Here is a 13399-nt window from a genome sequence, read left to right on the forward strand (position 1 = left end):
GCAGCTGGCGTCTCGGAGAAGCGCTGCCAGACACAGGGCAGCAGCTGCCCGTCAATGTCACTCCCACTCCTTACAGAGCACCGTGAGGAAGGCGCTAACCAACACGCTGACTGGCCCCAGTTGCAGTTACACGTCCCGGAGAAAAAGAAAAACTGACACGCTGACACCTGGATGCAAAACGCACAACAGGAAAACAGGTGTCATGGGCACATCGCACCCCCCTCCCTCAGACGTCACTTCACCAGCTGCACAACCTGGGGGGTCACAGCTCAGCTGTACAACCTGGGGGTCACGGCTCAGCTGTATAACCTGGGGGTCACGGCTCAGCTGTATAACCTGGGGGTCACGGCTCAGCTGTATAACCTGGGGGTCACGGCTCAGCTGTATAACCTGGGGGTCACTTCACCAGCTGTGCAACCTGGGGGTCACGGCTCAGCTGTACAACCTGGGGGTCACGGCTCAGCTGTACAACCTGGGGGTCACGGCTCTGCTGTACAACCTGGGGGTCACGGCTCAGCTGTACAACCTGTGGGTCACGGCTCAGCTGTACAACCTGGGGGGTCATGGCTCAGCTGTACAACCTGGGGGTCACGGCTCAGCTGTACAACCTGGGGGTCACTTCACCAGCTGCACAACCTGGGGGTCACGGTTCAGCTGTACAACCTGGGGGTCACGGCTCAGCTGTACAACCTGGGGGTCACGGCTCAGCTGTATAACCTGGGGGTCACTTCACCAGCTGCACAACCTGGGGGTCACGGTTCAGCTGTACAACCTGGGGGTCACGGCTCAGCTGTACAACCTGTGGGTCACGGCTCAGCTGTACAACCTGGGGGTCACGGCTCAGCTGTATAACCTGGGGGTCACTTCACCAGCTGCACAACCTGGGGGTCACGGCTCAGCTGTACAACCTGGGGGTCATGGCTCTGCTGTACAACCTGGGGGTCACGGCTCAGCTGTATAACCTGGGGGTCACTTCACCAGCTGCACAACCTGGGGGTCACGGTTCAGCTGTACAACCTGGGGGTCACGGCTCAGCTGTACAACCTGTGGGTCACGGCTCAGCTGTACAACCTGGGGGTCACGGCTCAGCTGTACAACCTGGGGGTCACGGCTCAGCTGTATAACCTGGGGGTCACTTCACCAGCTGCACAACCTGGGGGTCACGGTTCAGCTGTACAACCTGGGGGTCACGGCTCAGCTGTACAACCTGTGGGTCACGGCTCAGCTGTACAACCTGGGGGTCACGGCTCAGCTGTATAACCTGGGGGTCACTTCACCAGCTGCACAACCTGGGGGTCACGGCTCAGCTGTACAACCTGGGGGTCATGGCTCTGCTGTACAACCTGGGGGTCACGGCTCAGCTGTATAACCTGGGGGTCACTTCACCAGCTGCACAACCTGGGGGTCACGGCTCAGCTGTACAACCTGGGGGTCACGGCTCAGCTGTATAACCTGGGGGTCACGGCTCAGCTGTACAACCTGGGGGTCACTTCATCAGCTGCACAACCTGGGGGTCACGGCTCTGCTGTACAACCTGGGGGTCACGGCTCAGCTGTATAACCTGGGGGTCACGGCTCTGCTGTACAACCTGGGGGTCACGGCTCAGCTGTACAACATGGGAGTCACTTCACCAGCTGCACAACCTGGGGGTCACGGCTCAGCTGCACAACCTGGGGGTCACGGCTCAGCTGCACAACCTGGGGGTCACGGCTCTGCTGTACAACCTGGGGGTCACGGCTCAGCTGTACAACCTGGGGGTCACGGCTCTGCTGTACAACCTGGGGGTCACGGCTCAGCTGTATAACCTGGGGGTCACGGCTCAGCTGTACAACCTGGGGGTCACTTCATCAGCTGCACAACCTGGGGGTCACGGCTCTGCTGTACAACCTGGGGGTCACGGCTCAGCTGTATAACCTGGGGGTCACGGCTCTGCTGTACAACCTGGGGGTCACGGCTCAGCTGTACAACATGGGGGTCACTTCACCAGCTGCACAACCTGGGGGTCACGGCTCAGCTGCACAACCTGGGGGTCACGGCTCAGCTGCACAACCTGGGGGTCACGGCTCTGCTGTACAACCTGGGGGTCACGGCTCTGCTGTACAACCTGGGGGTCACGGCTCAGCTGTACAACCTGGGGGTCACTTCACCAGCTGCACAACCTGGGGGTCACGGCTCAGCTGTACAACCTGGGGGTCACGGCTCAGCTGTACAACCTGGGGATCACGGCTCAGCTGTACAACCTGGGGGTCACGGCTTAGCTGTACAACCTGGGGGTCACGGCTCAGCTGCACAACCTGGGGGTCACGGCTCTGCTGTACAACCTGGGGGTCACGGCTGCTTGCAGCACATCTGACCAGAGCCTATTTCACTGGAAAAGGTACGTTCACATCCCAGGCATTTGTCTAAGCCGATCCCATACACACATGTGCACACTCACACCTACACACCTGCACTCTCACACTCACACCTGCACACACACGTGCACACTCATCAAGCATACAGGGTAGAAGGAGCTCCGATTTCGGGGTTGAGGTCTGAGGGCAGGGCCCAGCTCTGCCCCCATCTCACCGTTTCCACGACCCCAACCTCTTTGCCTAAACGTCGCCCTGAGTAACTGGTTATTTGCAAAAGCCAAATGTGTCACCTCCAGGGTGAGCAAGGATGTTAAGAAAGTCATCTGGGGAATGCCCAAGCCTGGGAATCCTGAGTCATTTGTTTAAAAAACGTGAGTCACCCCGCTCCCTGGGGGTTAGACTTAGCCCTGGGCAGACAGGCCGTGGCGCCGTCCCGTGTCTTACCGCGTGGCCAGCTTGTGGCAGACGACACCCGAGTCGGTGATGACCTCGCTCAGCCTCAGCTCCAGGTGGACCTTGCCCTGAAAGTGACAATGACAGGGGGTCACAGGGGGGCCACAAGCAGCGGGAGCTCTTGGGCTCCGATCACAGACTGGTGACACACGATCCTGCGTGGCATCCACGCGTGTCCAGCCGCCCGGCTCAGATCCCAGAGAGTTAAAGAAGCTTCCAGCCCATCGGGCACGACGCTGACAGCAGGCACTGTTTCAGAAGAAAGAAAAGGAAAAGGTGCTGGAGGGAGCAGTGTCCCAAATGGGCCTGACGGTCTGCTCTGGGCTGTGTTCACTCACACGCCGCAGGCCCCGGGCCGGCGTGGGCAGCTCTGCCCAGGCGTCTCGGTGCTTCTGCGTCTGCGGCAGGCAGGGTCGGAGGCCAGCAACCTCAGCCCTGCTCCTTAGGAAGGAAGCGGATGCTCACGCGTGCTCTGGGAGGAGGGGCAGAGCAGCTGGGGTAATGGAGCAGCCGAGGCTGTGCTTCCACCCGTCTGTCTGTGCAAAGGGCGCCGGCTGAGGACGGCGAGTGGGCAGGGCAGACACGGCCAGGGCATCATCAGGGCCACGAAGAGAAGGGGGGAGACCAGCTCCCGAAAAGTCCAACAGGGGGATGCATGATGCTCGTGTTTCCGTGAGCGAGCGTTAGTTTAAATTAAACTGACTTTCCTTAGACACGGAGGTGAACTGGATCCATTGTCTCCAAGGTCCTTTCCGACTGAAACCCCTGGACCCTGCGGCCTGGGGAGAGCCTGTGAGGGCCGCCACGTCTCAGGAGAACCCAGGATGAGGTGGGGATGGCTCGCCAGCTGGGGGGTCGATGTGGGGCGCTCAGCCCCGCACGGTCCCGTCACTGCCCCGACAGCTGCCCACTGCAGCGCGGGACCCCTACCCCACGCGGAAGCATCCAGCGCCCTGGCCCGGGCCGTCTGCACGGGGCGTGTGCTGACCTGGCCAGCGGCTCCTGGGCCCGGGATCCTTGCTGTTCCTCTTCTGCCCCAGGGAAGGCCGCTCCAACAGCGGCCAGACCTTCCCACCTGCTGCTTCTAAGCTTGACCTGAGCCACCAGAGAAGCGTTTCGACAAAACGCCAGCAGCACCGATTATGAGAAAGGGAGAGGCTGGACCGGGACACGCAGCCTGAGGATGGGGGGCGCGGGGAGCACCCCCAGCTAGAGCCCCGCCCGCCAGACAAGAGAAAATAAACAAGAAACCAGGGTCTGGCCGTGAGAAGGGTCAAGGGCGATGCCTCCATCACCCCAGGCCCTCCTGTCTCCTACACACCTCTCGGGCCCCGCACTGGTAGGTGACACGAGCTCCCCAGGATAGCCTCTCCCACTCAGAGCAAACCAGCTCCGGGATCGCGAGCTTGGAAGTGAGCAGCTGCCCCGGGCCGCAGCAGCACGGGGGGAGGGCGGCCTCACGCACCAGACACCTCACCTACGACACTGACACGGGCTCCCGACGACACGGATGTGCCTCCCCATGGGGAGCCCAGGCCGCGGGCGGCGCTCACGGCCACAGACGCGTCCAGGCCCCCCAGCCGCGGGCAGGGCTGGGTGCCGGCCTTCCCGGCCTTGCCCTCACCTGCGGGCAGGCAACCCGCGACAAGTCCCGCGAGGTAGGACCAGCCCGCAGGCATCACAGCCGCGCGGCCCGGGCGACACCAGCATCCCGACCCAGAGTCACATCTGTATCTGCGGAGGCTCTGACGGGGCCCGCCCCTCGCGGGGCCGCACTCGCCTAGAGCAGCGGCTCTTCCCACAGCGGCTTGGGGCGTCTGCCCGAGCGCCCTTCACCCGCCAGGCGCGGACATAGGGTCCACCGCGCACCGCGACCCTCGCGCGCGGCAGGCTGGTCCGAGAGCGAATCCTTGGGGCCGGTAACTGGGGCGGGAGTGGCGGGGGGTGGGCGGCCTCCCTGTGCGGGTGGAAAAAACAAAGTCCCCAAAGGCCAGCGGTGCATCCTGAGCCACCCCACCCTCAGCACTGTCCCCGGAGCGGGCACTGCCGTCCTTACAATGAAATAAGAACGCATAGATTGACGGCCTGGAAACCAGCCCAGCAGGAAGCTCAGCTGTCACTGGCGGCCCGGTCAGCCTGGTGTCCTTCGTCGCACCCCAGGTGCACGGGCGCCCGCTCTGAGGCAGACGGTGGACCACGGCCCCTCAGACCGACGCATCCCCAGTGTTGCTCGACCGGCTTCCGAGAAGCTGCCCCAGCCTCGGGCGCCGGGCGCTGGGCTGAGGCGCCGCCGGCCGTCCGGGCTCCTGCTCCCCAGTGGAGGACGGACGTGGACTGTGGCCGCTCACGCTCCTCTCCTGGGGCAGCGCGTCCTCCAGGAGAGGGCAGATGTTGCCAGCTGATTCGTGCTGTTACATTTCGGGGGGTTTGGGGGAGGCTGATATGAGGTAAATAAAACACACACACACATCTCGGAGAGAAACCCCTGCAGAACAGCCCAGGATCTGCAGCTCAGAAGCTCACACCCATGCTCACTGCACAAACAATCCCACCGCAAACACCAACGCCCGGGGTGCCGCGGGCCACACCCTGCACAGGGCAGGCAGGAAGTGTGGTTTCCCAGGCTCGGCCTCTGCAGGGCACGCGACCTTCCGTGGATGCACAGCTACACACAAAACTGCCCCCTCTGCTTGTTTTGACTCCAGCGGGAGCCCTCTCCCCAGGGAGGCGGTCAGAGGCCCACCTGCCAGGCTGAGGGCAGAGGTGACCATGCCTCCCATAGGGGCCGGAACCCCGGAGGGGGGTCCAGCTGAATCGTGCTCGTTAACAATTAGCCCAGGCAGGACGTACTGAGACTTGGCCGGAGTCCTCGCATTTATGTTGGTGTATGAGAAGAGAAACCTTAGGACAGAGCATTGAAAATGCTTATTTCATGGTCTTTCCCAGTCTCATTTAAGGAGAATAATGATAAGAAGTTGTTTAAAAAAACAGCTGGGACTGAACTGCATCACCCACCCTCACGGAATATCCACTGGGATAGACCAACCCGGTCTTAAACACGTCAGCAAGTCTAGGAAAATAAAAATCACATCACAGCTGCTCTCAGACCACAGTGGAAATTAAACTAGAACTCAGTGACAGAAAGATAGCTAGACAATCCCAAAATACGTGGAGGTTAAAGAACACACTTGCAAATAACAAGCAGGCCAAAGAAGAAGTTTCAGGAGAAACTAAAAAATACTTTGAATTCATTTCTTTTCATAAGTGAAAATGAAATAAAACATCAAAATCTGTGAAATGCAGCAAAAGCAATGCTTAGAGGGAAATTTAAAGCAGTGAATGCATATATTGGAAAAGACGAAAGGCAAAAATCAATAATGTAAGTTTCTAACCTTAGGAAACTAGAAAAAGAAGAGCAAATTAAATCCAAAGTGAGCAGAAGAAAAGAAATAATAAAAATTAGAGCAGAAATCAATGAAAATGAAAGCTGGAAATCAATACAGAAAATAAACAAACCAAAGCTGTTTTTTTGAAAAGATCAATAAAATTGGTAAAGTTCTAGCCCCGCTAAGAAAAAACAGAAATGAAAGCAGGGCCGTCACTCCTGGCTGCAGAAAACCAGCAGTGGTTCCGACAGGGGATCCGAGATGTCACCCACCTGTCAGCCATGGGGGCCCAGAGCCCAAGGTGAACCCCACTGTAAGCCGGGGGCTTCAGGGAATATAAGGCATCAGCCATAGCAAATGCACCCAGGACGCTAGCAGTGGTCGGGGGAGGAGTACACGGGGTTCTTCATACACTCCCCTCAACTTTTCTGCAAAGATAAAACTGCTCGAAAAGTAAAGTTTATTAATTAAGAGAGAAAAGCACTGGCGGCTCCTGTGCAATTTTCTCAGGAAGGTGTCGGTCTCTGGTCTGCAGCGCCCGTGGCCGCAGGCAGGGGCCCAGCAGCACAGGAGCCATCGCTGCCCTGTCCTCATTCTGCACAGGGCCTGCGAGGCTGGGCGGAGGTCAGGCAAGAGCAAACCAGGGCGCCGGCGACTGAGTGCTGGACCTGCAGCCCCACCGGAGCCGAGAGCATCGGGAAGGGGCAGGGACATGAGGGCGACCAAGAGAAGCAGCCGCGTCCTCGAGGGGAGGCGAGGGCCACCCCCTCCTCTCCTTCTGACACTCCCGAGCCTGAGAAAGACTCTCGGGTCCTTGCAGGTGTATGGCTGCAGGCGCTGATGGTTGGGGAAATCCTCAGACAGGACGGCAGACACACAGAGGACGTTCCCAGGGCGCCCACTATGAGGCCAATTACTGCCCTGTCGCTAAAGGTGCAAGAAGAGGCCACGGGCTGGGGGGCTGCGGCTCTGCTGGGGCAGCCCACCTGCCTCTGCCTTTTCGGAACATGTGCTCCAAGAACAAGTTTCACAGAAGCCGCTCAACGCAGAGCTTGCGGCTGCCGGCGTCCTTGGAGGATCGGGAGGGGCCCTCACGGACGTGAGCACGCATTCTGGCCACTGCTGCCCAGCGGGGACCACGGGTAGGGCCGTCCCTGCCGACTGCCTCATCCAGAACGTGCCCAGCCGGGGACAGGGAAGGAGCAGAAGCGACGGGTTCTTTTTAATAAAGTGATTGACCAGAGACCTTTACAAACATCAGTTCCAGAGGGAAGCCAGACGTTCTTTCACTCCTCTTCTTCCCCCAGTTCCGTGACTTGCTGGTCTCTCGTGGGCCCTGGCTTTGTGACACTCCCTTTCTGCTGCCTTTGTGAATCGTGAGCAGATAGTTGGAGAAACCATATGTGTCCCCTGACCTTCGTAGCTGCAGGGAAGGTGCGTAACTGCCCCTTTAAAGGCTGCTGCCCGTGGCACCTGGCAAGTCCCCTCCGGAGAGCACTTGCTCGGTGCCTGGAACTCAGTGGCCGCCACCACCCACAGTCCCGCTTCCGTGGAATCACCAGTGGGTCGGGACCCACGTCACGGGGACCATCCGGGAATGGCCCGGACGTCCTCAGGCTGCAGGTGGACACATGCGTCATGTTTCCAAGGCTGCGGTGACCCAGCGGCTCTGGATCTGGACAGTGGTGGTTACACAGCCACACGCGTGAGACGCACCCACGGGGACATGCAGGCACACGCGGGGCTGGTGGGACCTGAATGGGGTCGGGGACCCTGTACCAGTTATGCGGATGTCACTGCGGGACCCAGAAGGGACATGGCCCTGCTTCTTATTTTCAGTCTTTGAGTGTAAACAGGAGAACACACAGCTTGCTAACCATTACCCCCTGTGCAGTATTTCCTGTGGCCTCCCGTGACTCTGTAACCATTTCAAAATTAAAAGTTGTGTTTTTTTTGAAAAGGCAAGAAAAAGGAAAAGCTACACTTGCCAACAAAACAGAACTTAAATCTGGGGACTAAACAGCGGGGTCATTGCGGCCACAGGCGGAATCTCTCAAGAATGACGGTGACGGAGGCAGGCGGGGCCCAGGTGTAAAGCACACACCGCACAGGGGTCCGGAAACTTCTTCCTAAGGAGGCGATTTCTTGGTCACCTGAGCAGCAGCGGCCGCTGTCCTTTTGGCCTTGGGGCTCCGTGACTAGTTCTGAGCAGTCACAGGTCCCCCAATTTCCACAGCACGTGTGGGCCCCTCAGTTGGAATTAACTGAGCGTGAAGCACGCTTACGATGCCCCTTGGGCTAGGCTTCTCAAGGCGTCCCTCTGGCTGCCTCTTTGTCGAAGTTTGAGCATCGGCCCCGGCGGCCACCAGGGGCCTCGGCGGTGGACACCCTGAGCCGCCGGTGTGCAGTTTCGAGCTCGGCCATGGCCCCAGGCCCACGGGGAGGCGCGCTGACGCTGGGCCGGGAGCCCGGGGAAGGCCTCGCGAGGTGCCCACTTGGGGATTCTGTCCGCGACACCTGCTGTTTGACCCTGCTGAGCTCAGAGCAGGCCCGGCTCGGCGCTGGCCCCGGCATTGCAGGCATGGCCCGGGCTCGGGGACGGGCTTGACCGGAAACTCAGGCCGGGGTCACCAGAGAAGAGAAGATGCAGGCGGCCCCCCCGGCGGGCGTCTCCTGGACCCTGGGCATGGGGAGCGGCCCAGCTGGGGGAGAAACCCCCTGTCCCGGGGTGGGGGCACCTTGCACTGGTCAAGGGGTCACTCCCAGTTAACACAGCGCCAGGGCGCTGGGCGAGCCCCAGGGACGCTCAGGCCACGGGGACTTCATCACTCCGGGCACTCCCTTCAGCTCCAGCCCCGCCCTGCTGAGGGCAGGGAGCCCGGAACACACGCGGGCACCTCCAGTGGGCAAGGCCCACAGCCTTACGTTTTCTCACCTATTCTCTCTTTACCTTCAATTATGTGTCGCATTCTTTCGCATGTTACATTTTTTAAGCTGCACGAGTAAGTCCGACAGTAACCAACGGAACAAACCAAATGCACGAGCCCAGGAGGACATACGCAGGGGACAGCTTGCTAAGCCTCGCTCCCTCTGCAGACCGGAGTCCAGCGTCTATGTCTCTAACCGCCGTCGGGCCTCCTCCGCCAAGGCCCCCACGTCCCGCGGGCCCCGCGAGGCCTCACCTGCACCTCGGAGTCGGCGTCCACGTGCTGCAGCTGGAACCACGTGTCCCGGTTGTGGTACTTCTGCAGGTCTTCCTTCCGGATGGCCACCTTCCCTGGAAGATCAACGCAGAGGAGACCAGTCACGAGGGCGCCAACCCACCCACCCAGCGGGGCTGGGAGCAGTCGCCACTACCACTGCCAGTCACTCCAAACGGGAAATCCAGAGCAGATCGTCGGGAAAGAGACGACGCAGTAAGGGCAAGAGATGCCACGTTGCATCTCGGAGGTGCCACGTCCACCCTGAGCAGAGCCCGTCTCGAGGTCACTTCCACGGTGTCCACAGCCTGGGCGTGACGGGGGTGCGTGCTCTCCTCTGTCACCCAGGCTGCGGGACATGGGGGCACCCGGCGCAGATCCTACAGGTCAGAGAGCGGCTCCGCCAGGTGCACGGCTCAGGGCCGGAGGGCGGCGTGTGGGATGGGGAGGGAGCAGGCACCCAAGGAAGCCACGTCACGGGCCCCCCAGCCCCGAAGCCCGAGCTGCAGAGGGAGGCAGGTGGCGTCTGCTGGGAGGGCTCTGCTGCAGAGTCCCTGGACATGCGCGTGTGCCCGTACGAGCTGTAGCTTAGAATTCACGTGTGTGCACGTCTAGCTCACAGGCAGCGTGCACAGTCGGCTCACAGAGTGTGCACACGCGTGTGCGTACATTTAGCTTATGCAGCACGTGTGCACACGTGTTCCTGTCGGGCCCGTGGAGTGAGCCGGGTTCTCGCCCGCCTGGGTCTATGAATCAGTGTCTCTCACAGTGTAATCACAGGCCACCTGCATCAAAACAGCTGGAGAGTTTCCTAAATGCAAGTTCCCCGGCCCCACCCTGCGTGAGAAAACAATCTCTGGGGTGGGGCCCTGGAATCTTCGTTTTCACGAGGTCCCCAGGGAACTTCTGTGGGTCCCAAAGTTTAAGGACGTCTGCTCTCAATAGTTTTACATTCCTGACATAGGCTTGGTACTTAGGAGCTAGAATTTCAACGAAAATACACACGTAAATATACGTGTGTGATGTACATTACCTGACATAGATTTATAGTGTTTAAATATCCATCTACCACCGTCATGCATTGTTCATTCACCTTATTTATTCCAAAGACATACGTGGCAGCTAGCAAGCACACACCCCACAGCTTGGGGGGACAGAGGGCACCGGGCACTGGGCTGTCCTCCTGTCCCCACATCCCGTGGCCTCGAGCACGGGGACCACGCTGCCCACCAGGGTAGGGGAGTCGGACGCTGGCCCACGTGAGCATCCCTGCGTACACACGTATATGCATGCAATACACACGCACACACACACAGTCACACACACGTACGCTGTACGTGTACACACACACATACATTGTAAATCACATACGGAAGCAGGAACGATAAAGGACAACATGAAAGCAAACACCTTCTAAGTTCAGTTGTTCCTGGTGTACAGCCCAGGACACACCGCCTAACTCGGGAGCGCGGTCCAGTTACCAAAGGAGACGCTTTGGGCCCCTGGCGCCGTTTCCCCCGCGTCATCTGCTACTTGGGACGCTCTCCAGGCCGCTGTGGCCACCCTGCGGAGCCCCGAGCTGGCCGGCCCACCCTGCCCTCACCCAGGACGCAGAGTCCTCTCCGCGACGGGACTGCTCTCCGTTTCCTGTTTCTTCACAGACTTGCGCTTCTGAGTAGAAGCACCCGGCGGCCTCACGGCGGGGCCCGACGCCCAGCTGGCCCTGTGGTTGCCCACACCCGCTGCCCGCCAGCCCCTCGCGCTCTCCCCTCGCGTCGTCCTGCAGCAACCCCGGGGCGAGGCGGGGCGCGCTGGTCACAGACGTGGCAGACGTCCGCCCGCGGGCTTTGGGCCTCGTCGCTGCGGCTCTGCCCTCCGTGCTTCTCCTACCGCTTCTTCTCCCCAAACGCCCCCGTCCCACGCGGCCCTCCTGCGACGTCACCTCCCCTTCGGCCTCCCCCGGGGCCCGCAGGGCCGTCTCCGTGCTGCGCCCGGAGGCTCACACGAGGCCTCGCTGGGGCCCAGCCACCTGCTGGCCGGTAGGTTTCAGGGAAAGGACGCTGGTGCAGTTGGCTCCTGGGGGAGCTCAGGACATCGCCCAACGTACACGCGGCGCGTCTCAGAGCGAGAGGCGAGGAGAGGCGAGGGCGGCTCGGCCGTGAGGAGGGGGCGTCGGTCCAAGGCCCGTGCGCACACCCCGCCCGGGAGCCTCCACGGTCCCTTCCACCGCTCGGTGCCCCAGCAGCTGCACCTCTCTCCTCTGGCTTGTGCCTCCTCTGGATGTGCCGTCCCTTTGCTAAGATGCACCGCGGGCCCACGGGTCGCCAGCTCCCAGCTACTCGACGCCGAGGTTCCTCCAGAGACGTGCGCTTGAAAGGCGTTAGAAAAGGCTTGCTTCTCTCTTGTTAGCCCATCTTCTGTCTAGTTGTGTAGGGGTCCAGCCGGGGAACCCAGGTGGGTGAGAGAAGGGTGTCACCCTGCAGTCTTCACGCCTGGCCTCCAGACCTGACAGGCGCACCCACCGGGCACAGACGGGAAGCTGGAAACGAAGCAGGGACACGCCGGCCCGAGTGCCGCGGGCTGAGCGCGGCGGGGTCGGGTCTGTTTACGCCCCACCGTCACCTGCAGCAGCCCCGTCTCCCTGCCCACTGTGCCCGCGGCACCTCTGCACGCTCACTTCGGCCCTCCACTCACCTCCCACCGTCACACAGCCTTGGGAAAGGCCAGCCCTCTGTCCACTTGCGAGGTGGACGCAGCACAGCTGGCTCCGAGGGTCAACACCACTGCCCACATCGACCTCGCTGGCTCAGCTCTGGCCACGCAGAACCATCTGCAGCCAAGTCCTGCCCAGCCGCAGGCCCCACAGGGCAGGGAGGCCACGGCATGCAGAGTCCGTAGGCGGAGGGCAGGGGCGGAGGGCAGAGGGCAGAGGGCAGAGGGCAGAGGGCAGAGGGCAGGGGCGGAGGGCAGGGGCGGAGGGCAGGGGCGGAGGGCAGAAAACACAGAGCACACAGGCTGCAGAAAGAGGGTGTCCCACAGGGATTCAGAGAACTGGAGCTACAGGCCACACAGGCCTCTCTCCAGCCAGCGTCAAGTCCCAGGGACTAACCCCACCCTAACCCCGGCCCATCCCAGGCCCCTCCCCTCCCACCACTCCTGGTCTTGGGGGCATCCCGCCGAGGTCCTGACGTGGGTCCCACCACCTCTAACCACCTGTCACCAGGCAGAGCCCCTGGCTTTCTCTCTGCTTGGCTCCTGCAAAACTCCACCCCTTTCCCCGATGGGAATATAATTTTGAGTCTTGCAGGAATAAAGCCACAAGAAACAAACATTTCTTGGAACTAAATTGGGCAATAATATTCCACTAAAAAGGGATAAAGAAATTTGCAGACTCCACGATTAGTTCAGCTGGATAGGAGGGTCACATTTGAAGTCTGAAATTTTAAGTAACTGCAATGTTTTTATAAGCTTTGATTGGAATAGGGAGGAGACACATATTTAATGCTCATATGACCCCTACAACTTACACATCATTATTATTCTTTATTTTTGGAAGTACTTAATTTTAAATGGGTAATACCAGAACAAAGTCTGAAACGTTAGAAAGGATGTAAAATACAGCCAAGAATAACTTTCTCCCTCCCCTGCTACACGGGTCCCACCTCAGGGTCACCTCTGTCACCAGCTGCCAGTCTGTCCTTCTAGAGACCGACCACATCAAGAACACATGAACATGCACTCTTTACACGTGAGAGGTAGGTAGTGTTCCCACAGGCTGTCCTGGGGAGCACCTGACCTGCAGACCACAACGCCCACTTAAACGTGCCTGATGTGTCACAGTCCACAGCTGTCCCAGTCGATCTGAGTGACATCAGGTCACTATGCCCCCTGGGCCTCACCCTCTGACGAGGACAGAGGTGGTGTGGCAGCCTTTCCACCACTAAAAGCCCCGTGTATTACTTCCTCTGGTAATGGGTGGGTGCTGTACCTGCCAGGGTCTGTTCAG

The 13399-nt window shown here is 60.2% G+C and overlaps 1 protein-coding gene across 3 annotated transcripts in view; it reads right to left on the reverse strand.

Annotated features, from left to right (window-relative positions):
* Positions 1–13399, reverse strand: part of RASA3 (RAS p21 protein activator 3) — a 91519-nt gene that overhangs the window by 26144 nt on the left and 51976 nt on the right. For all 3 annotated transcript variants that reach the window (XM_082365873.1, XM_082365872.1, XM_082365874.1), the window contains exons 4-5: positions 9376–9470; positions 2799–2875 (exon numbers count right to left, since the gene is read on the reverse strand). In XM_082365873.1, the coding sequence (XP_082221999.1) occupies positions 2799–2875; positions 9376–9470 (172 nt within the window). The remainder of the gene's footprint in view (positions 1–2798; positions 2876–9375; positions 9471–13399) is intronic.

Source organism: Balaenoptera borealis, assembly GCF_965194805.1.
Source record: "Balaenoptera borealis genome assembly, chromosome: 18".
Taxonomy (NCBI): Eukaryota; Metazoa; Chordata; class Mammalia; order Artiodactyla; family Balaenopteridae; genus Balaenoptera; species Balaenoptera borealis.